General features: G+C 44.1%; 4 protein-coding genes across 6 annotated transcripts; 2 read left to right on the top strand and 2 right to left on the bottom strand.

The window, feature by feature from the left end:
* Positions 1–1,949: 1,949 nt before the first annotated feature.
* On the top strand, positions 1,950–7,832 carry LOC131213993 (uncharacterized). Of its 2 annotated transcripts, none has more exons than XM_058208283.1 (5): positions 1,950–2,035; positions 3,149–3,213; positions 5,328–5,679; positions 5,948–6,171; positions 6,242–7,832. In XM_058208283.1, the coding sequence occupies exons 2-5, from the start codon at positions 3,156–3,158 to the stop codon at positions 7,327–7,329; spliced, it is 1,722 nt and encodes a 573-aa protein (XP_058064266.1). In that variant the 5' UTR covers positions 1,950–2,035; positions 3,149–3,155; the 3' UTR covers positions 7,330–7,832. The 2 variants fall into 2 exon arrangements, with proteins under 2 accessions (XP_058064266.1, XP_058064265.1); XM_058208282.1 differs by having other exon boundaries at positions 5,936–6,171.
* LOC131213994 (putative fatty acyl-CoA reductase CG5065) lies at positions 7,537–10,979 on the bottom strand. The gene is made up of 6 exons (XM_058208284.1): positions 10,582–10,979; positions 10,209–10,514; positions 9,714–10,120; positions 8,595–8,837; positions 8,343–8,468; positions 7,537–8,247 (listed from the first exon to the last, which is right to left on the bottom strand). Exons 1-6 carry the CDS (start codon positions 10,834–10,836, stop codon positions 7,968–7,970), a joined length of 1,617 nt encoding a protein of 538 aa, XP_058064267.1. The 5' UTR covers positions 10,837–10,979; the 3' UTR covers positions 7,537–7,967.
* Positions 10,980–14,872: 3,893 nt separating this feature from the next.
* On the bottom strand, positions 14,873–15,866 carry LOC131213559 (ATP synthase subunit delta, mitochondrial). The gene is made up of 4 exons (XM_058207624.1): positions 15,709–15,866; positions 15,361–15,570; positions 15,075–15,286; positions 14,873–15,020 (listed from the first exon to the last, which is right to left on the bottom strand). The coding sequence occupies exons 2-4, from the start codon at positions 15,563–15,565 to the stop codon at positions 14,958–14,960; spliced, it is 480 nt and encodes a 159-aa protein (XP_058063607.1). The 5' UTR covers positions 15,566–15,570; positions 15,709–15,866; the 3' UTR covers positions 14,873–14,957.
* An 805-nt stretch (positions 15,867–16,671) lies between these two features.
* LOC131213932 (dnaJ homolog subfamily C member 16) lies at positions 16,672–21,316 on the top strand. 2 transcript variants are annotated; one of them, XM_058208164.1, is made up of 6 exons: positions 16,672–17,325; positions 17,484–18,849; positions 18,931–19,162; positions 19,277–19,451; positions 19,696–19,900; positions 19,977–21,316. In XM_058208164.1, exons 1-6 carry the CDS (start codon positions 17,156–17,158, stop codon positions 20,208–20,210), a joined length of 2,382 nt encoding a protein of 793 aa, XP_058064147.1. In that variant the 5' UTR covers positions 16,672–17,155; the 3' UTR covers positions 20,211–21,316. The 2 variants fall into 2 exon arrangements, with proteins under 2 accessions (XP_058064147.1, XP_058064148.1); XM_058208165.1 differs by having other exon boundaries at positions 17,232–17,325; positions 17,455–18,849.
* Positions 21,317–21,723: the final 407 nt, after the last annotated feature.

Below are 21,723 nucleotides of genomic sequence, written 5' to 3'. Positions count from 1 at the left end.
AAATAATCTAATAAAATAAACAGTGTACACACCCACACATCAGCACACGCACACTTGTATGGAAATTGGACAGATATTGATGCTCGTTTGCTCCTTTTTTCTACATCTGCGTCGATTATTCAAAAGTGGCATAAAGTGGTACAATTTCACAGTCCACACGCAACGATGCATCGCTACGATGTGTCTGAGCAACGATTATCGTAGCGATTATCGTAGCTTCTGGAGCGGGCTTAAGAGCGGAGTGCACAGCAACACCACGAACGAGTGTCCTCGCTGAGGAAAGCAGTTTGTGAAGAAATTTCATCGGGAGCGGCATAACGCTATGCAACATGCGAAAAAATGGTGATGAAGTAAAGTTTCAGCCAACTGTTTTTAGAAAAATTAGGGTGTGAAGCAAATTGTGTCTCACACAACTCACAACGGAATTTGGCACTGCATCAACAACCATTAATTTTTGCACTGTGAAGCAGGTTACGCTACATCTACAGCCCAGAGTGCAAGTGAGAGAAGACAATGAAATCTGCCTCTCACTTTTTCTCATGATCTGTAGGCGTCAAATGGTTGGCCCCTTAAAAATGAGCAGGGTTGTTGTTGTTGTGTTATTATAGAGAGTTTGAGCGCAGGGCTTCATTCAACTCTTAACGATTTTTGCTACAAATCCAGATATCTGAAAGAGAAACGCATAAATTTTGGTCAGCTTTCTTATGTTAAGTGTTAAAGCGAAACCCACAAATCAGCTGAAGTCGTGTAAACCTAAGTCGCCGTTTAAGCTGCTCTCCTAACGTTCATAATCATGACATTAAAAGTACCGTATTTTTCCGTGTACAACACGCCCCTTTTTCCCAATTTTTTTAGCTCCAAAATCTTGGTGCGCGTTATACAAGGGTAGTAAAAATGTTGTCCCCTCTAAACATACAAGTGTGCCCTTTTAGGCACATATTTTATGGTATTATTCAACATATTATGAAATAAAACATTTGTTAGGAATATAATTATCCATACAATATTGTTACAGATAATATATTCCTATATTTGGTGGTCTTCTATCTTATATACATTCTGTCGAATAAGTACCGGGAATTTGTGATTTTAAAAAAAAGTTTTATTTGATTTTCGATTTTTTTCTTGCGTAATGTTACTACATATGTCACTCACTTATGTTGAAAACTTCGGCTATTTTTTAAGCTTAGTTGAACGTGTTTTGTCTTATCGGCGATTTCTGTTTTCTCCTAAATTAATTGACCACAAAGCGATGTTTTTGGTCTTAATAGCTTCACCATTAGCCACAGTCAACATTTTGAATGCGTCCGCGCTCTTAATTTCGTTTTCTACAAAAAATTGGATATAGATTCCTTGCCATCCATTTTTGGAAGAGAAAAAAATCTCCGATGGGCCAAGACACTAGCACAGTAAAACAGCTGTAAAAGATTAAGTGATAAAATGGCCGAACCTTTTCACCATAAGTCACTGATATGTGTAGCAATCTAACCCCACAAAATAATGGAATAAAGCATGTTTTCTAAATCACAAATTTCCGGATACTTTATTGTCACAATGCATTTTCAGAGAGTGACAATAAGGAGTACATTGAACAGCAATTGGAGAATATCAATTTGTCAGACAGCAGTGAAACTGAGTTTGAAGATTATTACGAAATATAAAATACTAGTATGTCTTTTGCAATGTATACACATTTTATCTTTAGTCTACTTTAGAATATTTATAGAATATTTACAATAATACATGACTATCATTTGGTATTTGTTGGATATCACATATCTGAAAAATGTATAATAAAAAACTTATTTTCCCAATTTTTTTCTCTTATAATAAGGGGGCGCGTTATACACGGGTGCGCGTTATACACGGAAAAATACGGTAAGTTGAAAACGAATGTCATGAAACGTCAGTTTGTATTCAACGTATACGCCCACTTCTTGTCAATTGTAAACCAACTTCCGGCGTGGGTGGTTCTCCGTTGTAAGCAATAGCTTGCTCAATAAAAAATATCTTTGATTTTTGTATTCTACGTACGGTAAGTGTGAATAGTACACCTAATTTGATTCCTGTTAGACAGTCCCACAACAGGGTTAAGATTTCGTTAGATCAACACAAAATAGGACTGATGAAAATGTAGTCTAGTCAAATCAATCAAAAGCGGTCAAAATCAATTCGCTAGTTTTCGTTGTGTGCTCGAACGGATTTACTGTGCAGGTCTACGCCCTGCACTACACAAGCAACGAACGGCCGAAAATTCGAGAGTTTGTGAAGGGGAAAACAAGTTTCACTAGAGCTACATTCCAATGTAGGGTGCTACCAATCCAATGTAGAGTGCATTCCAATGTAATGCAACAACAACAAAAATGGCGTCATCTTATTGTGTGGTTAGGGTAACAGAGTGGCAACAATCTTACTGTTCGTACTGTACTGTTACTGTGTTTAGCCGGAGCCGATGTGTACTCCCGGGGCTCTGCTCTGAATGGTTGTGGTCACTGTTTAGCACCCATGACCATAACCTATAGTTTGACCTAAACGAAAAAGAGGCACAATTGATGATTTGTGTTTAAAATTCTAGAGAATATGGGTGCCTCGCCACAAATGATTCAATCTATTGTAACCTTCAATAGCATCGCGCGTACAGCTAGTATGGAAGAAAGTTTCCTAGCCAGATACTATACTAACCGTAGATGCTAGCCATAGCATTCAGTCCCAAACGCCTCAACAACCCCTCAACGGTCCCGAAATAGCAAACAACGGAAAGAAAAGCTTTCGCTTAACCGCTGTACGACGAAGTCGAAGGGAAAATTATGTTTACACCACCAGCTAAAGAGAATAGTTTTTCCTTTTTTTCTGTAGCACCGATGTACCGTCGGTTTATTACTTCCGTGCGTTGTCGTGTTACATTGTTTTCTACGAGTTATGAGCCCATACCTCACCAAACGATGTTTAGCTACACTTAGGGAAACGATCAAATAACTAAGCTTCTCCGTCGACGCCTTTTAGGCTTCTGACTTTCGCAACCTAAAGTCTTAGGTTATGCATATTCGTTTACTTTTATTATTTGATATAAATGTAGCACTTGGTCGAATGATTTCACCACGTTAACTACTGATACCAAGTGCCCTACTAATACCATTTTATGTTTTAGGAATAATATGGATAACGTTACATCTTCTGAAACGGATACATCACCGGATGGGAGCATTAGTAATGGTAAATATTAACTTTCCTTTTGCATTAACGCGCTTTAAATTTAGCATGCCTTTTTCTTGACCGTGAGAATCTCTTAAATAAGACGAAGGCATCATTTTTCTTTCACTGGCAGCTACGTTCAGCACCGATTTGCTATCTTGTTTTTGGAGTTTGGCTGACCAACTTCAACAATTAATAATGTTACGGTTATTAGGCTCATTTGTAGCGTCGTCGATAAGCTCACTGCTAGATGAAGAACACTTAGCTTATTGATCATAATGTACAATTAATTATTGCTGCTTCTGAGCTATTAATAATTAGCTTCAGTAACTATGCAATTATCTAGTACAATTAAAGTTCCTAATACCCTGATTGAAAATCGCCAAACGCAGGTCAGTAACGTACTTGCCCTTACAATAAGTATACACTCAGTCAACTATCTATAGGCGCAGCCAAGTTTTACGCACTTCGCCATGTTTGTAACGTATTTTCTGAATAATGACTATTTCAGTGTCATTTTTTTTGGTAAAAAATCAAGTAACAGTGCTTGCTTGTGATAGTGTATGGTCAGCATTTGTCGAAATTAGTATATGTCAATTTCGTGACTGTCAATTTGGTATACACGCACTTTGAATTTTGCTTCCGAGAGTAGTTGTCGTGACGAGTTTTCCAAGTGAAATTCTTAAATATGCCAAAAGGAAGTGTTTTAAGTGAAAGAAAAGAAAAGGGATTGATAGAGGCATATAAGCAGGAGGGTGTAGCTATTCGAGAAATGGCTCGAAGAATGAAGAGATCCGATAATGTGATCCGTAATTACTTAAAGGATCCTAAACGGTATGGAACTGCGAAGCGTACTCCGAGAAAATGCAAGATGTCGATGAGAACCAAGCGGAACATTGTTAAATTGGCGTCAAATTCGACGATATCGCTATCAAAAATCAAATCTACACTGGATCTGCCAGTGAGCAGGGAAGCTATTCGCCAGGTTTTGCTAAAAAGCCCGACTATAACTCGAGCAAAAATGTCCAAGGTACCAAATCTAAGCCTACTACACCAACAGAAACGTGTAGAATTTGCGAAACTGAACATGGCACGTCGGTGGGACATGGTATCTTTGGGTTTTCTTCTGCTTTTTGAAGAGCATATTTTGTATCAAAAAAATCAATTCCTTTTTCGGTTTTTTAATTCTAGGTGATCTTTTCTTATGAAAAAAAGTTCAATTTGGATGGGCCGGACGGTTTAACAGGCTATTGGCGCGATTTACGCAAAGATCCGCAGTACTTCTCCACCCGTCCACCCTTTGGAGGAGGATCTCTTATGGTGTGGCTTGGGTTTTGCTCTGCGGGCAAGCTCAAGCTGGATTTTACATCTTGTAAAATGAACTCCAACGATTACATCCAGCTTCTAGAAGACTGTCTGATCCCGTTTAAAGCTGCCCACCGTCGAAAAAAATTGGTTTTTCAGCAAGATAATGCTAGCATTCACACCAGTTCGACAACTAGAACATGGTTTGCTACCCATAAAATCGATTTGCTTGAGTGGCCAGCGCGAAGTCCGGATCTAAATCCAGTTGAAAATGTCTGGGGAATATTGGTTAGACAAATTTATGCGGATAGGAAGCAATACAGCTCTGTTAATGAGCTTAAGGCATCCATTTTGGAAGCTTGGGAACAAATGGACCCAATAATTTTGAAAAACCTGGTTAACAGTATGACAAACAGAATTTTCCAAGTCATTCAGCGATTAGGAAAGCCAACTGACTATTAAACCTCACAATCAATACAGAGACTTGAAAAAAAACACACGTATTGATCATTTTATTAGGTGCGCCTATATTAACTTGACAGTGCCTATATCGTATTTGGTCGAAAAAAAGCTAAAAATAAAAAATAAACTCAATCCAACTAAATGGGTTTATTGATAATTTTTCCTACTTAAAAAAGCCCCAAAACCAGAAGTAGAATCGAAAAGACGGTTTGGAAGATACGTTGAAAATGTGGGTGCGCCTATAGATAGTTGACTGAGTGTACAAACGATTCGTTAGTTACTAAAAACAAAAGACGCCATCCATTGATTTGCTTAAACAATTTTAGTCATCCAATGTACAAGCTATTCAATGAATACTCTTCCTGCAGGTGCAGATGCCACTCCGCGTTCAGAAGAAATAATTGAGCCAATCGAGGAGTCGGTTGAGTCAACGAACGAGACCAGCGACTGCTCCGCGGGGACGTCACGCATGTATATGAATGTTGATTGCATACCAATGCCCACGTTCTCGATGGACATGACGAAAAAAACCGATATAAATACTCAATACGATTCGGGTGATCCGCCATTAGAAAATTACAGCCTTCCAAGACGAACTCGCACGGGAAATTTGTGGACAAGACACCGCTGCAAGAGCATATCTGCAAGAGCTGATGGCAAAAAAAACGAAGAACGCCAGGCAGACACTGTATCTGCAAACACCCACTCGACAGGTAAACGGTAAGTCAGTCGCGATAGTTGCAAAGCTAAAAAAAATGAAGTAACTTTAAAAGACACACCGAAGCCAGGTGATGCGTACATGTACATGGCTCTGAGGCCAATTTTATTATGGCAGAGTAGGGTGTTGGTGGTGGGAGATCGGTGCCGTCTTACGCTACGGTATTGATCGTGTCTGATATTTCTATGGCTGTGGCATCAAATATTTTGGTTTCTGCATCTAAAATAGCGAAACCGTATCTATTCACTCGTCTGACAGCGAATCCCATAGGACAGGTAGCAGCGGCAGGTCCATACATGATTCGATCGAGAATCCATCGCTGCATTTCACCAGCATCGCTGCCGGCAGTTATGCACGCAACAGTTTCGGCCCAACCGATGAACTTTATATCGGTGGGGATGATGGTGCATTGAATTCTCCCACGCTGTCAGCGATCATAAAGGCCATCAAAGACTCGACGGAATCGATCAATCGCACCATCAGCGAGAAAATGCGTATGTTTCGGTGGTCAGCGTCGGTCGCCTAACTAGTGTTTTTACATTAGTTTTGCTTTCTTCCCCACAGGCGATACTGATTCACTAAGCCGCCCGCGGAGTGCTGTCAGCAGCAGTAACAGCCTACCCACGGCCTCGCGCTTCCACAGTCTGGGAGCAAACAGCCCCTCACCTTCGGTGCACACGGCACAGAGCACAGTCCACCGCTCGTACAGCCCAGGCGTCGTATCGGATATGGTACGCGAAATTCGGGAAAATTCGCGAGTCCGGGAAGAGGCGCTAATGACACAGATGCGAACCATGATGGATGAACACTCGTTGACACAAAACAAAACTCTAAAGCGTCTCGCTCGTGACGTGGAGGACCTGAAGCGAAGCTTTCAATCATTGCAAGTCGACGTGGAGAGCCTGAAGACGGGCTTCGATGACTTGCGTTCCGAAGTGAACCTATTAAACTTCCAAACCCTCAAAGCCCGCACTGCGACAGCAGTTTACGGTGTTGATAGTGGAGGGAACGGTAACGGCGTCAGGCGAGAAAGTTACTACGACCCGTATTTAAATCAGGAGATATCCTTTACTCCGCCATACTGCCGTTATGATTTTTCTTGCACCAATCATGCCGTGCCGGAACTCAGGCAACCCGTGGTATACGAGCTGCCACATAACGGCAATAGGGTCCATCATAATCCACTTCCAATGCGTAACGTTGGGTTGACGGTACGCGATGATTTGCCCACTCGGCCGAGCCAGAATTCGATCAACGCTGGGCACGCTGTCGTCGTTGGTAGTGTTTTTGGTGTTGGCGGCAACGTTGATAGCACCAGGCGGGAAGATCTTCACAAGGTATTGCCGTTAAGTTCGGTCCCCGTCCCTCATGGCTTTTGTAATACCGAGCACGAGCACCTCAGACCAACATTGGTTTACGAAATGGTTCCCGACTCGAATCAGGATACGAATGATGGTGGTATAATTGCCATGCGCCTCGTTAGCAGTAACAACTTGTCAATGTCTGGTAATAATTTGGCTGCTTCCCAACAAGACACGATGCCATCCATCATACCTCCGTCTACTGGTCTGACTAGCGGCCAGAGTCCAGCTTTACCGAGGGACAACACCTCGTACGTTTCGTTACTTACCGGACCGGTAACCGACCTGTAGCGCGGTAGCCAGTGATGCAGCAGGGTCGGGCCGGTGATTACCGTTGTTGACGTTTTATGCGTAGTGGGACATAGAAGTGCTTTTTGTCGTTGTATTGGACAATACTCCATCGGTCCCGGTGCTGAAATGGATCGCTCGCATCGTTCGATCAAATTCGTACCTAACTTTTCTCTCCAATCGAAAACTCACATTCCTGCTTGTTCACAGGGAAGAAACTGAGTATTTACTTTTTTTTCTTTTGAATTATTGAGAACTTTGAAAGACGTTGGGCAGTAATAGCCGATATTTCCTTCTAACTGAGTATTTACTATACTTATCATTGAGTGATTTGTGATTATCAGGGTTACCGTATTTAGCGTAGCTTTTAGAGCATACTAGAGAACCCTCGAAAATCCAATGAAGCGGGTGCAACCTTAACACTACCATGAGATGCCTTAATGAATTTGATACATTGCATACATAATGAACTATTCAGTATATAATAAAGCTGAAGGTCGCAGAAAATGGGCAAACTATTTTGTATTCCTTCACACATTTAATATTCCTTTCAATTGTACAAATACGACACACAGCAACGCAATATATGTCTACATTTTTGGTCGTCCCGTAAACAACGTGTTACCTATAGCTGACTTAAATCACTTACATCCTAGCTCGGCTGCGTACGATGACGTGTAACCGGTCAGATGCAATATCATACCGAGCAGGTCGAACTGGATTAATATGATGTAGAAGAACGTGACTATGATGATCGTTTTGCACACCTTATCGAGCAACTTCATTCGTCGCAAGTGCACTAGCGCCTTCGGGATGTTTTCGTCCTTCTCCTTCAGTAAGTACCGCCGGGCTCCGAGTATGCAATTCCGGAAGTACAGCGTGACATCGAACTCGATGAAGTCGCGATAGTAGAAATCCTTACTAGTGTCCGAAGTGGGGTAAAGCATAGTGAACAAAATGCACCATTTGGAAGAGAAAGCCGGTGTCGCGAGTGTGGAATAACTTAGTGCACTTACTTGTCCTCTGGCTTGATTTCTGATGCCAAGCGTATAAAGTTGCCGTTCTTAAAGTCCCAGTTGTTTAGAATGAAGTACTCCAGTGCCACGTTGGCGGTATAAATTTTGCGCTGCAATTTTGCCAGGCTGAATGTTTTAACAAGCGCGAGAAACAAAACAATCGGAATGGAAACGTGTGGGAAAAGAAAGAAAACAATCGTGCGTTCATTACGTGAGTGGATTAATGCGCCACTAAAGCAGGAGGTCACTTACAATGGCTTCTGCCCCATCAGGCGAAAAACTCCATCGATAAGGATGGCGGGCAGTATGTGGTACAGCAGCACGCGGAACAAGTTGTGTATGCGAATCTGTGTAATTCCCCCGCCCGGTGCCCAAATGCACTTGTCCAGCGGTATTTCATCCGACAGCAAGCGCCCCATTTCAACGATCTGCGACATGGTGGAGTTGCGCAGGTTGGAGATGCAGCAGTTGTAGATTGGCAGCTCAAGCTTAACACTGCAAAAAGGAAATGTCAGCAGCCTCACAAAAGTAACAGGGCATACACACGTATTACGGAGACCTCACACAGCACACATTGATCATCGATGATATCTGACGTTGACCCCTAAACGCTTAACAATATCTCGAATGTTTCAAACCCGAAAACTACCACACCGGGGTGGTGGGGGCAGTCGGGTTTAATACAAGGTGAAATTATGAGCATACCCAACTAACCAGCTGCTTAACCTGTTCCGTTATGTATGCCATTGTCACACTTCGACGTAAATGGGCGACGTAAGAGAAACAAAAAATGACCATTCACCTGAACAATTGGGGCGCTAGTCGTTTGTAGTCGATACCTAAACTCATGGACCTGAAAATCACCCAATAGACCACTGGTTGGCTGCCATACTTGCACACTGCTCTCCGACGGCCATGGTAAGCCTTCTTTAAATTAATTTGGGAATTTCGTTGCTACTAATTTAAAATACAAAGCGCCATGGCTCCGCACTAAAGAGCAGTGAGTGTTTTCCTGTCTCGATTTCGCAATTCCAAATGGAATAGATAATCAAATTAGTATAAACGTACTCAATCTGATTGGATCATGTTTCGTTGAATTGCTGTTCCAACCAGACAAAAGTAACAACGCTAACAACTTGTACGCGCAAGGTTTTCGCAAGGTTACGTTTGGGAGGAAATAAAACCTTCCCAGTGGCTCGGATCTCGAGGTTCGTAGGGCGGCAGCTGCTGACTACAATTAGAGAGAGAGAGATGAGCACTGTTTTCTAGCCAGTCATTATCGCAGTGCCTGGTTGCGCAATCGCGATCATTGATTTGCAAACCCAACGATCCCAGGGTTGAGCCCAACGGACGGTGGGCTGGCGTACGTACCTCTCACTCCGGGCCGCTGGCTCGGTGCCCCGCTTCCAGGCTGCCACTATCATCGCCTTTATGCACACGTCGACCGGGGTAAAGTCGGCGATGTTGTTCGGGTCGCAGTACATGGTGCGGCAGATGCCGATACCGCAGCCTACCAGCAGCCCAACCGGTCCGTTGAAGTTGTCCATCCACCCCGGTATGGGGTCTTTCATCGACGAGATGACGATCGACGGGCGGAACAGGATCATTGGCAGGCGGTCCCTGTACTCGTGTACAATCTGCTCCGCTAGGCTTTTGGTAAAGACGTACGTGTTCGGCAGGAAGCCCATGTACTTTGGTGCCAGCACGTCGAGCGTCTGTTCGTCGAACTCCTCCGCGATCCTGATCGTTTCGCGCCAATCGGCGTACGCCGGATACACCTGAACGGAACGAAAGAAGGAATCAAACCAAATGCAGCCGTTGATTTGCCCAGGCCCAGTGTTCAAAAATCGGCCGAAAGATGCGTACCTCCTCCTCGATGACGTACCGGTCTGGGTTCGAGTAAGTGGACGAAATGTGCATCAGGACGCGCAAGTTCGGTAGCTGCTCGGCGAAGCGGACCAGTTCACGGGTACCACGGGTATTCAGCAGGATCGCGGACTTCAGCGGATCGTCGAATCGCACGCTGGCCGCCACGTGAAAAATAACCGAGACACTCTGCATACGGTCCCGGTCTTCAGCGGACAGGCCAAGCCCGATCAGTGAGACATCGCCCCGCACCGGTACCATCTTGACGAGGAGATGTGGCGCCTCCTGGCGCAGCTTGTCAAATAGCTGAATGCAGATCGAAAGCGGACATATAGCACAATGGGCCTTCGACCGACAGCAGCCTTCGGCTTACCGGTAATTGCTGCATTTCCGCGATGCGCTCGGCCACCGACCGTTGCTTCTTCTCGCGTATCAGCACAAAAATATGATCGAGCTCGGAGCATGAGCGGATGAGTTTCTCAATCAGCACCTTTCCCATGAAGCCGGTTCCGCCGGTCACGAAAATGTCTCGCCCAGCGAAAAACTTACGGATCGACGGTTTGCTTGCGTCGTAGTTCTGCTCCACCGGCAGCAACCCGATCGGATGATTGGAGAACATGGCGTGCATGGCGTTGCTTTATTACTAAACCTACCGGCACCTCCTGATTGATTGCTGGCTTTATACTTCACCGTTCAACGATCGCGTTTCGCGCACGCACGCCTGTTCTAGGAAGCCAGACGAAAAACCACAACCGCCACAACGGATTGTTTCACGCGGAATGGTCTGATCGAGCGGCGCCGGGCTTTGCCTGACCTAAGTCGGCTGCCTGTCCCCAGTGATCCAGCCCAGGCACTCTCATACAGCAATACACAAACGCACACACTCGCACGTGGTGGGGTATAATCCGTGCCTGGCTAAAGGTGGCCGTCGACCGGTTGTGGAGCATGATGCGTGAACGCGCGCATTGGTAATGAGCATGACCTTCACACTGACGCGACGCTCATCGTCGATCGGCTTTCCGCGTCAAAGGGCGTTGAGACATTGCCTTTTCTTGTCATCGATCGCCGTTCTTTGGATTTTCCGTTTTCCTCCGAACCCAGCCAAGCCATGGGAAAAGGCTACCGGAAAACCTGGCCCGTTCACTACGGGTTTGGCATCCAGCATCCAAGAATGAATGTTAGATAAGGACGAGTTGTAGGACTGCAGTTAAAGTTCGTGTTCGAAGGGCTTTTAATTACAGGACGTATCGATGCCATTTTCAGTCCTACAGTACGATCACCGGTAAGAGTATGCCGCTGCAAAACGGTTACAGCTCGGTTGTAGCTGGCTATGGAATATTTTAACTTCTCACTTTCTACTTCTACTCACCGAGCACATTTTATCGTTTTTTCGGCAGGTCACCATTTTTTACTGCAACGAGCCGCGGACAGGTCTGTAGCGTTTAGTATATATCACAAACCCTGTTTTACGATTAAAAAACGAACAAAGTAAAATATGATATTGCAGAAGGATCGAAATATTTATATTTCCTGATTTCAAACAATTGCGTTAAACTTTTCAAAAATCCAAGCTGGGCTTGAATTTAACGTTGCTTTTTTCGCCATTGGGTTTTGTGTTACATTAACACGAATGTCATTAGTGTGCATAGTTTTCGACCCCGACCCCGAAAGAAACCGATGATCCGAAGAAAAATCGAACCACGAGAATGGCTACATGCTCCACATTCATTAATGTCTCAAAATGCATTAATAAAGTCAACATAAATTATAGTGCGGCCTGCACCGATGAATTTATTTGAATTGAATTAAACCCACGTTGGATTTTTAAAAAGTACGGTTTACGACGACATCTGCTTCCTGTGCAGATATACGCAAGGTTATCCGTTACCCAATTATAACTCACATTTCCACCGCACCATTGTAATTACGAGGGTGAATCAAATATAAACGAGACTTTTTTTTTCTGTAATTTATTTTTATTTTAAACGCAAAAAACAATATAGTTTATTTTTCTACATAATCTCCTGATTTGGAAACACATTTTTCCCAGCGGATAGGCAGCTTTCCAATTCCTTCCTCGTAGAAAGATGAAGGTCGTGTCTGCAGCCAATTGCGCACGTAGGCTTCAACCTCAGCATCACTATCGAATCTTTGGCCTCCCAAAGCTTCCTTGAGAGGGCCAAACACATGAAAGTCACAGGGTGACAGGTCAGGACTGTAAGGAGGGTGTTCCAATGTTTCCCACCCCAGTTGCTCCAATTTTTCTCTAGTCAAGGCTGCTGTATGGGGGCGAGCATTGTCATGGAGAACAACCACTTGCCTCATCGATCATCGATGCTCCGACATCGTTACGGTGGACACTGAGAGGGTCGAGGAGGCGAGCCCACGTGCTTCCCCCACTCCTGACAAACCTATCCAATAACAAACAAAGCGGGAACGTTCTCCCTCCACTATTGTGCCTGAAAGACGAAAAGTCTCGTTTATATTTGATTCACCCTCGTAATTTAGAGCCAGCCGAACATTCAGAACATACTGGACTACTGTCTACACAAGCCATTTGGGCAGTCGTCGCTCGAAAAATTGTCACATCTGCTACGTATATATGCGTCAGGGGCACTTGAATAATGGATAATAACGAACACCTTTTAGCTGCCGCGTCGATCACTATCTGTCGCCATACCTAGTGGCATGTGGGATCTTCATCTAAGAAGACAAGGCAACCACATAGCTCGATTGAAGTGGATTCTTGCAAGAGGAAAATGATGAATGAATAGATTACTTTTGCTAGAGATTATTTTCTGATTAATCATGCAATCATGCAATCAGATCTTCACCATGCGGCAGATCGTGGAAAAGATGATTGAGTTCAGACAGAACACATATCACCTCTTCATCGACTTCCAGGCCGCATATGATAGCATAGCCAGGGTAAAATTGTATGAGACCATGACTAGTTTCGGAATACCGGCCAAACTTACCAGACTTGTTAGAATGGCCATGACCAACGTCACAAGCCAGGTGAAGGTGGATGGAAAGCTCTCCAATCCCTTTACTACCACCAAGGGATTGCGCCAAGGGGACGGTCTAGTGTGCCTCCTCTTCAAAATCGTGCTGGAACGAGCCATCCGGGACTCGGGAGTGGAGACCTCAGGGACAATCTACTTCAAGTCCAGCCAGATCCTGGCCTATGCTGATGACATAGACATTATAGGTCGGCGGATCTCCGATGTAGCCCAAGCCTACACAGGGATTGAGCAAGCCGCGAAGTTCATGATGGCGCCACCGTCAGCAGCCCCACCAACAACATCGGCAAGCATACGTGGGGGTGACGTACTAATAGGTGATCGAAAGTTTGAAGTCGTCCCAAACTTCACCTATCTAGGGTCAAAGGTTAGCACCAACAACGACATAACCGAGGAGATTCGCGCCAGGGTGCTAGCAGCCCACAGGTCTTTCTACAGTCTGAGGAAGTTATTTCGCTCACATCTCTTGTCGCGACGGTCGAAGCAGGGGTTATATAGAACCTTCGTAACCCCAGTACTCACATACGCATCTGAGACATGGACACTATCAAAAACTGACGAAACCCTCTTAGCCGCGTCCGAGAGGAAGATGCTCAGATTGATATTTGGCCCCGTGTGTGAGGAGGGACAATGGAGGGGCCGCTACAACAGCGAGCTATACGCAATGTACGACGACCTCACTGTAGTGCAGCGTGTGTGTCTCCCCAGGCTCCGCTGGGCTGGTCATGTCATGAGAATGGCGGACGACGTACCAGCCCGTAAAGTCCTCTTAGGCCGTCCAGAAGGACAGAGAAGGCGTGGTAGGCCCCGTGTGAGATGGAGAGATTGTGTTGACCGGGACGCAACAGTGGCCGGCATTCCAATGTGGTGGACGAAGGCTCTCGACCGCCAGCGGTGGAAAGCTTCCTTGGAGCAGGTAAAGACCGCTCGGCGTTTGTAACCGGATTAACGTAACGTTAACATGCAATCATGGTGAAAATCCCCAACAAGTTCCTCACTAGATGCGGCTCCATCGGTTACGGTGGACCATAATTAAGCAAACAAATGGTGTGCAAGAATGATTTGTAAGGTGTAAGCTAACACATAGTTCTTTTTTTGAATTCAGAGACATCTTTCGTATTAAAATAGATTTAATGCAAGCGCAGAACTCGAACTATAACCAAACTGACCCAAAATAGTTGACTCCAGCAAACGAAAACGAATACCGGTATAACGAATAGTTAGTAACTTAAAATGAGAATATTTTTCATTTCTTTGAATAGATTTTTTCTCTAATTACCATAAGCATAACATTCGTTTCCTGTGCGCTTTCTCGACTACTTTCTTCTCCTTATTAGTTGGCGCTACAACCGTCGGGCGGTCTTAGCCTGCAACCAGAGACAATGTTAATATCTTTGGTACTTTTCGCAACGATTCATTTTTACAGGTGTGTTCGTTAGCCCCCCGCCAACCCTCTGTCACGCCGGTATCGGGAATCGAATCGGAATGGCTGGCTGTGTGACAACCGCTCCCGGGATTCGATCCCAGGCCAGCTACGTGACCGACTGCTCTATCAGCGGGGGGGAGGGGTCTCCACTACCACTTGATATTTTGCTTTTACTCGCTTTAAACACCATTTATTACAAGTCGATAAAATAAATGTATAGGGCTCAAATTACGGTTTTTTCTTTATTATTTGAATCTGTGAAAAGATCAGTTTCTATACAATTTTGGAGAGTTGGAAAGTTTATTCCGCGGCCTTCAGCAAAGCCTCAGCTACCTCGACGGCAATTGCAGCTTCGGCACGATCCTGTAACACATACCACTTTTTTATACCAAATGATGCTAGCATAAAAGTACATACCTTATCTCCTGAGGCGGATGATAGTTGACTTTGAGAGTTGGTAAGAATTTCTCGGCAAGCAGACGCATCCAGATCTTCGATTGGGTGTGCTTCTTCCGCCAATACTTGCACGGAAGCGTCCTCATTGACAGTGACGGTACCGCTCGATACGAAAATCTTCTTCTGCGCACCATCGTTCTCATACACTGTGACAACGCCCGGCTTCAACACAGCTGCGAAAAGATTAAAATTTGCGGTGAACGGCTTCAGCAAAGTCCAATGAACAGTTTCTTAGTTCTTTTGTTACCAAGGGTTGGAACATGCTTCGGGAGGATGCCGAACGCTCCGCTGAAAGAAGGCACATCGACTTGCCGAATGTTGGCACTGTCGTAGAACACCTTGTTAGCTGCTGCTAAAGTGAAGGACATTTCTTCAGCATAGCCACGGGACTGAACCATACGGATGGCCGGTTTCAGGTAAACCGCCAAACGGGTGCTTCGCATAGCCAACATTTTGCCTGTTGGAGAAAATTATGTAACCGATTTGACACAGAATCGAAATATTTCCATCGATCAGAAGGTTAGAAAGCTTGAATAGAGTGCACATGAGGACTGGAATTGTTTCTGAACGTGAATGAACGCAAAATAATACTCACTTTCAGCGTGCTTGGGGCTGTATCTTCCAACTCAATGGAGCTGTTCCAACTACACTTTCTCGTTCAACAAGATACACTCTATCCAACTAGAATTGAAAAAAACTGAATTGAGCAGTCAAATGTGCTCTATCTGGGGGACTACATGAGGCGTAAAAACTAACGTAAAATTAATTTGCAATGTCAAATCGTGTACGCTTCGTGTGGCAGCAAAAATTTAAAAACGAAATGTCAAACGTGTTGATATTCGTGCTTTTGGTCCGAGAAAATAGAAATAGAAGAGAAATAAATTGATTTCTGAATATTTTTTCTGTTTTTTTTCGATTTTGTTGCTATACCAGCAAATAAGAACTTAAATTATCCTCTGTTTGTAAGCAAAGCGTATGAAAAAAATAATTACGCTCGGGTTTACGCCTCGGCCGACCCGTAAACGTTTTGACAGAATCGCAGAGGTTTGGCATTAATCTGTAATGTCAAAAACATTACGTTTCGCCTCATGTAGCCCCCTAGTATCGCTCTCGCTTACTCGCTTACTCGCACTGTAGGTCGATCATTTGCATAACGTCAGTTGCTTGTACCAGGAGCAATACGAGGTGTGTTCAAAAAGTTCTAATAATCGACGATGAGCTAAAACCTGTCCAAGCACAACACAGCTGTCAAAAATCGACTGATTAGTCAAAAAGGCTGAAATTGTCACCATAAATGAGTGACATGAGTAGCAACCTAACGCCACAAAAAATTGAAAATCAAACATACGTAGCCCGCGTAAATACAAAATTATCAGAACTTGTTGAACACACCTCGCAGCTCTTTGGAGCAGGTGCAGCTTAATCAATTCAGAAATGGTTAAGGATGTAGACAACTGCTTCGGCTGTCATTGCCAACTCTATACAAAAATATGAAGCTTCACAAAATGACAGCGCCTATACTGAGTGAGGTTTTCGTTGTTTTGGTTACATCCTTGATTAAAAATATAAATTAAGCTGTTTGCAGATCGTCATTTTTGAACGCGGGTGATTTTGTTTTAAATTGCCTTGTAACTAGTTAATTTAACGTGTTTCGCATTCACTCGCTTTCTATATCCACTGTCTTCAGGCTTAGTGCCGCCGTTCTAAACTCGCTCAGCTGTTGTCAGTAGTTCGCAGAAAAGTTTATTTCCGTCAGTATCCGAGGAAAATCAACCTACTGTCACCCAGCCGTACCTCCAATGGGTGAAAAAAAATCGGCAAAAAGCGCATATACCAGTGCCAGTTAAAATACAGACAACAGTAAATTCGCTCTATCGCGAATCACTTTAATCTCAATGTAATGACTCGCACGCGTGCCTTGCAGTTCAATTGTGCGATTTAAGGCCGAGTATTTGCACCACGAATCAGGTGCGTTTTTGTCAGCAGCAATTGCTCCGTTGCTAACCGAAGCGAAAACGAGTGAGGAGTTCCCAGTTGGAAAGATGCGGGCTTGGCGGTGTTCGACCGTGCGTTGGTTGTTTCTGGTTATCCTGGTAACCGTGATCATCGAGGGACAGTGCGCCACCAAGGACCCGTATACGGCCCTCGGAGTGGAGCGGCGGGCAACGCTGCAAGAAATCCGACGGGCTTACAAGCAACTGGCTAAAGAATGGTAAGGTATGGCGAGGCACGACAATGGATCGATTGTCTGCTTCCAGCACGGATCACAATCAAATCTTTTAAGATGATTTGTGTGCCTGTTTCCATCTGTGTGTGGATGTTATCGTAAGTGTTTTGTTAGTGCTTTTATGCTGGTTTACTTTTTTGCAGGCATCCCGACAAAACAAAACACCCGGAGGCTGAGAAAAAATTTGTCGAAATCAAACAAGCGTACGAACTGTTGTCGGACTCGGAGCGCAGAAAGGCGTACGACCAGTTTGGCATTACAAATGAAGATGCTATCCTCAATCGGGACCGACCGGATTACACCGGTTACGGTCGATTTCAAGACCCATTCGAGCACTTTTACGGTGCGCACAACTTCAACTTTCATGATCAAGATATTAGCCTCTACCATCGGCTCTCGATTACGGCGAAGTATTACGAATCCAACATCCTACCGAAAAGTCACCAAACACCACAAATTCTAATGTTCTACGCTGACTGGTGCTTCGACTGCATGAAGGCAGCAAACTCCTTTAAGAAGATGATTGACACCCTGGAACCATACGGTGTCACGTTTGCTACAATCAATGCCGGACACGAACAGCAGCTAGTACGCAAAACGGGCGTACACTCTCTACCGTGCATAATTATGGTGCTCGATGGGCACAACTACATTTACCGTGAAAGCATTTTCAATGCGCAAAACTTGGTCGACTTCATTAGGCAGAAGATGCCGTACAAACTGTTAATGCCTGTCACGGATGACACGATTGATGCGTTTCTGGGTGGTTGGTCCGACAATCGGGTCCGTGCGCTAATCTTGGAACCGAGGGCGCAGCCCCGTTTGCGCTATCTAATAACAGCGTTTTACTTCCGCGAACGCGTTGCTTTCGGATTTGTGTCGCTCAACGCCAAAGATACACGGCGCACACAGGAACGGTTTAAAATTCATCCTAGCCTTGACTCACTGCTGTTGTTCAACGAGTATCCGAGCCGCCCGGTTGCTAGTATATCCATGTCGGACATTCCTTCGCCCACACTGAATAATGTGATATCCGTCAACAAGTATCTGGTGTTGCCGCGCCTTTCCTCACAGCACGTACTGGACGGAGTATGCCCAGCGGAATGGAACCGTCCTAGAAAGCGACTATGCGTTGTGTTGGTGACGGAAAATACGAGCCTGCATGACGGTGCCCGTCAGTTGATGCGTCGTATGGCTCTTGAATCGAGCTTCAGTCGTGAGCGTGTACGATTCGCTTACATTTACAAGGAGAAGCAAGACGAGTTTATTGACACGTTGTCGAAACATAATCAGCTACAGGATGCGTTGCTGAAGTTAGTGATTTTCTGGCGTCGCGATACCAACCACGTACGGTACGAGTGGATTCACGAAGTGGTGCTACAAGTAGATAAGACTGCCGAGAACGACACGCAGGATCAATTCTTCAATACCACTAAGCAGAAGGTGGACAATGCTATCCAGCGGCTGTTGCGTACATCCGAAGCTCTGAGCTTTGAGGCGGAAGTGAAAGTTTGTACTGATTAATTTTCACCTGTCTGTCAAAGAATTTTCAATTGGTTTATTGGTACTTTTTCTTCACTACTTTCGAAGGATCTAATGGACGAACACGCTCAAAGCTTGGCTGTGCGCGTTTTAAATCGTGTCCTGTTGGCCCTTGAGTTTATGACCGACAATCTTGGCCAGGAGCACATCCTGCCAGCTGTGTCCGTGGTCGGTACGATCGCGTTCATCTTCATCATCGGTTACCTAATGTCCTATCTGTTGCGCCTCGAGGAAGAAGATATTCAACTGAAGCAGGGCAAAAACGTGGACAATTTAAATGGTGCGTAAATCTTCTCGGATATGAAAATCCATTCATAGTCGAGCAACTGTTTTGTATACAGATAGAAGATGATATTTATGTAATCATAATCCTTTTTTTTGTTTCGGTTCCAAGGTAAATCGGCTAGCTATATTCCGGAGCTGCGATTGCATGAGCTCCGGGCGGAGAAGTATAATGGCTTAGTGCGTCTACTGAAACCTGGTTGTCGGACGATCGTATTGCTTAGTGATATGCAATCACGACCCAAACTGATATCTGCCTTTCACAAAGCCGTATGGCCATACAGAAAGTAAGTTTCCTAGAAAAATCTAATTTTGTGGTTAATTACACTGAGCTTAATTCTTTTTTCGTTGTGTTATGTCAATATTGAATATTTTTTTTTAGATATTTGAACATTTCGTGTGTAAGCATTACATCAATTTTTACTTTATTCACTCAAAAGCATGCATTGAATCGTTTGACCTATCACCTTCAATTTGGCTTCTTTCATCGAAAGCAAAACTAATTTCAACAATCAATCTTTATCTTGGTAGAAATAAAACATTGATGTTCGCTCATATGCTAATCGAGAAAGGAATCGGTTGGTATGCCGAACTATTGCGTCTATCTCTCTCGGAATCACGTGAAATGAAAATCAATCCGAGAAACTGTATTGGAACCGTGATTGCCCTGAATGGCCACCGCAAATATTTCTGCATGTATCACGCTAAGCACCCTGAATCGAACCGTGGAGCCAAGGTAATTGTAACTGAAAACAGTAAACTCTTGATTAATGCTAACTATGGTCCATCTTTTGCCTGTTCTTTTGCCACAGCGCATGATCAAAATGACTCGCCATCTGAGCTCGATGCCTTCTGATCCGGAAGCAGGCGCCTTTCTGGGCATGGAGAGCTCAGACTCCGAAACTTCTATGTCGGATGTCTCCGAACCAAAGATATTGCTAGAGGAAAATTTGCTCGACGGTTTGCCGAACTGGCTGGATCGGTTGTTCGAGGGCACGACACATCGATATTACATCAACTATTGGCCCGATTTCACATCCAAGTGAACAGTGGTGCAAAGAAGAAGCCCGGCTGTACCAAACCATGGATCATGTTATCCTACCGTTTTCGTGCGCTTCTTAAATCACTTACTGGCTAATGGACTCGTGCTTCTGTCGCTGTGCTAAAGATGGTCAACGAATTTCCGGGATTGAAAAGGGTGTTCTGTAGAGCTCCTACTTCCATATTTACTGCCCTGTTTTCTAATCCTTCTTCAACTGACCTGTTTTGGTTATGTTCTAGTCAATTCGATTACCAATAACGTGACGCCTCGAGAGTTTGTTTTGAGTAGTGTTGTTTGTTATTTTTATAAGTATATGCTAAGGTAACAGCATTCACAAGCTAAACCTAATATGTTTTCGTGCGTAATTGGGTTGGATTCGATATCGTACGCTGTCATTATGTTTATGTGAGCCTACTTCAATTTTCAAATAAGACAGGAAGGCCCTGAATCATTCTCTCGTACTACTCTCGTCTGACTATTGCCTGGATTAAGATAGAGCATATTGCAACCTCTTTTGCCATTCAAAGCTGACCAAATAATATACGCATTTATAATCAGATGTTTTAAGGACGTCGAACAGGAAACGCTTGAAAATCACAAAAGTAGTTCCTGCCACTGTTATGAAGCGAATGTGGAATATTTGAACCTTCAATATCCAACTCAAAAAACATCAATCACCAATGGACGCAACTTGCGGATTAGCCAGCTATGATTTTAAGCATTTTGCTAAAATTATACTATCTTCCGTTTTGAACACACGCAGATAAATCAAGAACAAAGTAAACTAATAATATAATGCCTGGTCAGCTCCAGGCATTCATTCTAGCTAAACACCTCGTAAAAATCAAGAAAATCGTATTAACTTCATACACAAATGTCCTTTTCCTCTCAAGAATAGTTTCATTATTTTTTACTTCAAAGTTAAGTTCCTCGTTGCACTAGTGAAACGATCACAAAGCAGCAGCTATTTTTCAACTGAAATTGTAAAAAAAAGCGAAACGATAGTAATATTCAACAGTCACTAGTCATTTAAAGAGAAAAATACAGCTAGTAAATTATTCAAATAGTTCGATGCCACAAAACCAAACTGGAACAAATAAATGAATAAATTTAAAATTTCTATTGCAATGTTTTATTTTTTAGTGGTGCATTTTTAGCGGTCAATGAGAGTCAACACGCGTTGGTGCTATCTAGTAGATTTAGTGAATTGTTTTATTTTACCGAAGTGTCTCAATTACCAGATTATCTGGCGTGACTGAAGAACAACCGCCTTCCACTAGCAGCTCTTCCCGCTCTCTTTGAAACTGTAGGCAGTAGAACATGACGTTTCCCGGTGACTCGGGCCGCAGAGCACCATGTACAGTCAACGAATTGTGTAAACCCCTTTCCGTCTAGGTATTCTGGGACAAATGGATGTCGCGCACATGTTGGCTCAGTGTCCAACGTCTGGAATAACTCGGCGGGCACACCATCTGGCATCAGCTGGCATCGCACCACCGTCAAAGGCAGCGCTCGTC

The sequence above is a fragment of the Anopheles bellator genome, chromosome X (genome assembly GCF_943735745.2).
Source record: "Anopheles bellator chromosome X, idAnoBellAS_SP24_06.2, whole genome shotgun sequence".
NCBI classification, from domain to species: domain Eukaryota; kingdom Metazoa; phylum Arthropoda; class Insecta; order Diptera; family Culicidae; genus Anopheles; species Anopheles bellator.
Note: the sequence above shows the minus strand (reverse complement) of the source record. Positions and strands in the feature narration are given on the sequence as shown.

Coding starts and splice junctions, on each gene's coding strand:
- LOC131213993 (XM_058208282.1), top strand. CDS start 3,156: ATGGATAACGTTACATCTTCTGAAACGGATACATCACCGGATGGGAGC. Junction 5,680..5,935: donor ACCCACTCGACAGGTAAACG/GTAAGTCAGTCG, acceptor CTCGTCTGACAG/CGAATCCCATAGGACAGGTA. Junction 6,172..6,241: donor CACCATCAGCGAGAAAATGC/GTATGTTTCGGT, acceptor TCTTCCCCACAG/GCGATACTGATTCACTAAGC.
- LOC131213994 (XM_058208284.1), bottom strand. CDS start 10,836: ATGCACGCCATGTTCTCCAATCATCCGATCGGGTTGCTGCCGGTGGAG. Junction 10,121..10,208: donor GGTACGTCATCGAGGAGGAG/GTACGCATCTTT, acceptor CGTTCCGTTCAG/GTGTATCCGGCGTACGCCGA. Junction 8,248..8,342: donor GAAATCAAGCCAGAGGACAA/GTAAGTGCACTA, acceptor TTCGGACACTAG/TAAGGATTTCTACTATCGCG.
- LOC131213559 (XM_058207624.1), bottom strand. CDS start 15,565: ATGTTGGCTATGCGAAGCACCCGTTTGGCGGTTTACCTGAAACCGGCC. Junction 15,287..15,360: donor GAAGCATGTTCCAACCCTTG/GTAACAAAAGAA, acceptor ATCTTTTCGCAG/CTGTGTTGAAGCCGGGCGTT. Junction 15,021..15,074: donor CATCCGCCTCAGGAGATAAG/GTATGTACTTTT, acceptor TATGTGTTACAG/GATCGTGCCGAAGCTGCAAT.
- LOC131213932 (XM_058208164.1), top strand. CDS start 17,156: ATGCGGGCTTGGCGGTGTTCGACCGTGCGTTGGTTGTTTCTGGTTATC. Junction 17,326..17,483: donor AAGCAACTGGCTAAAGAATG/GTAAGGTATGGC, acceptor ACTTTTTTGCAG/GCATCCCGACAAAACAAAAC. Junction 18,850..18,930: donor GCTTTGAGGCGGAAGTGAAA/GTTTGTACTGAT, acceptor CTACTTTCGAAG/GATCTAATGGACGAACACGC.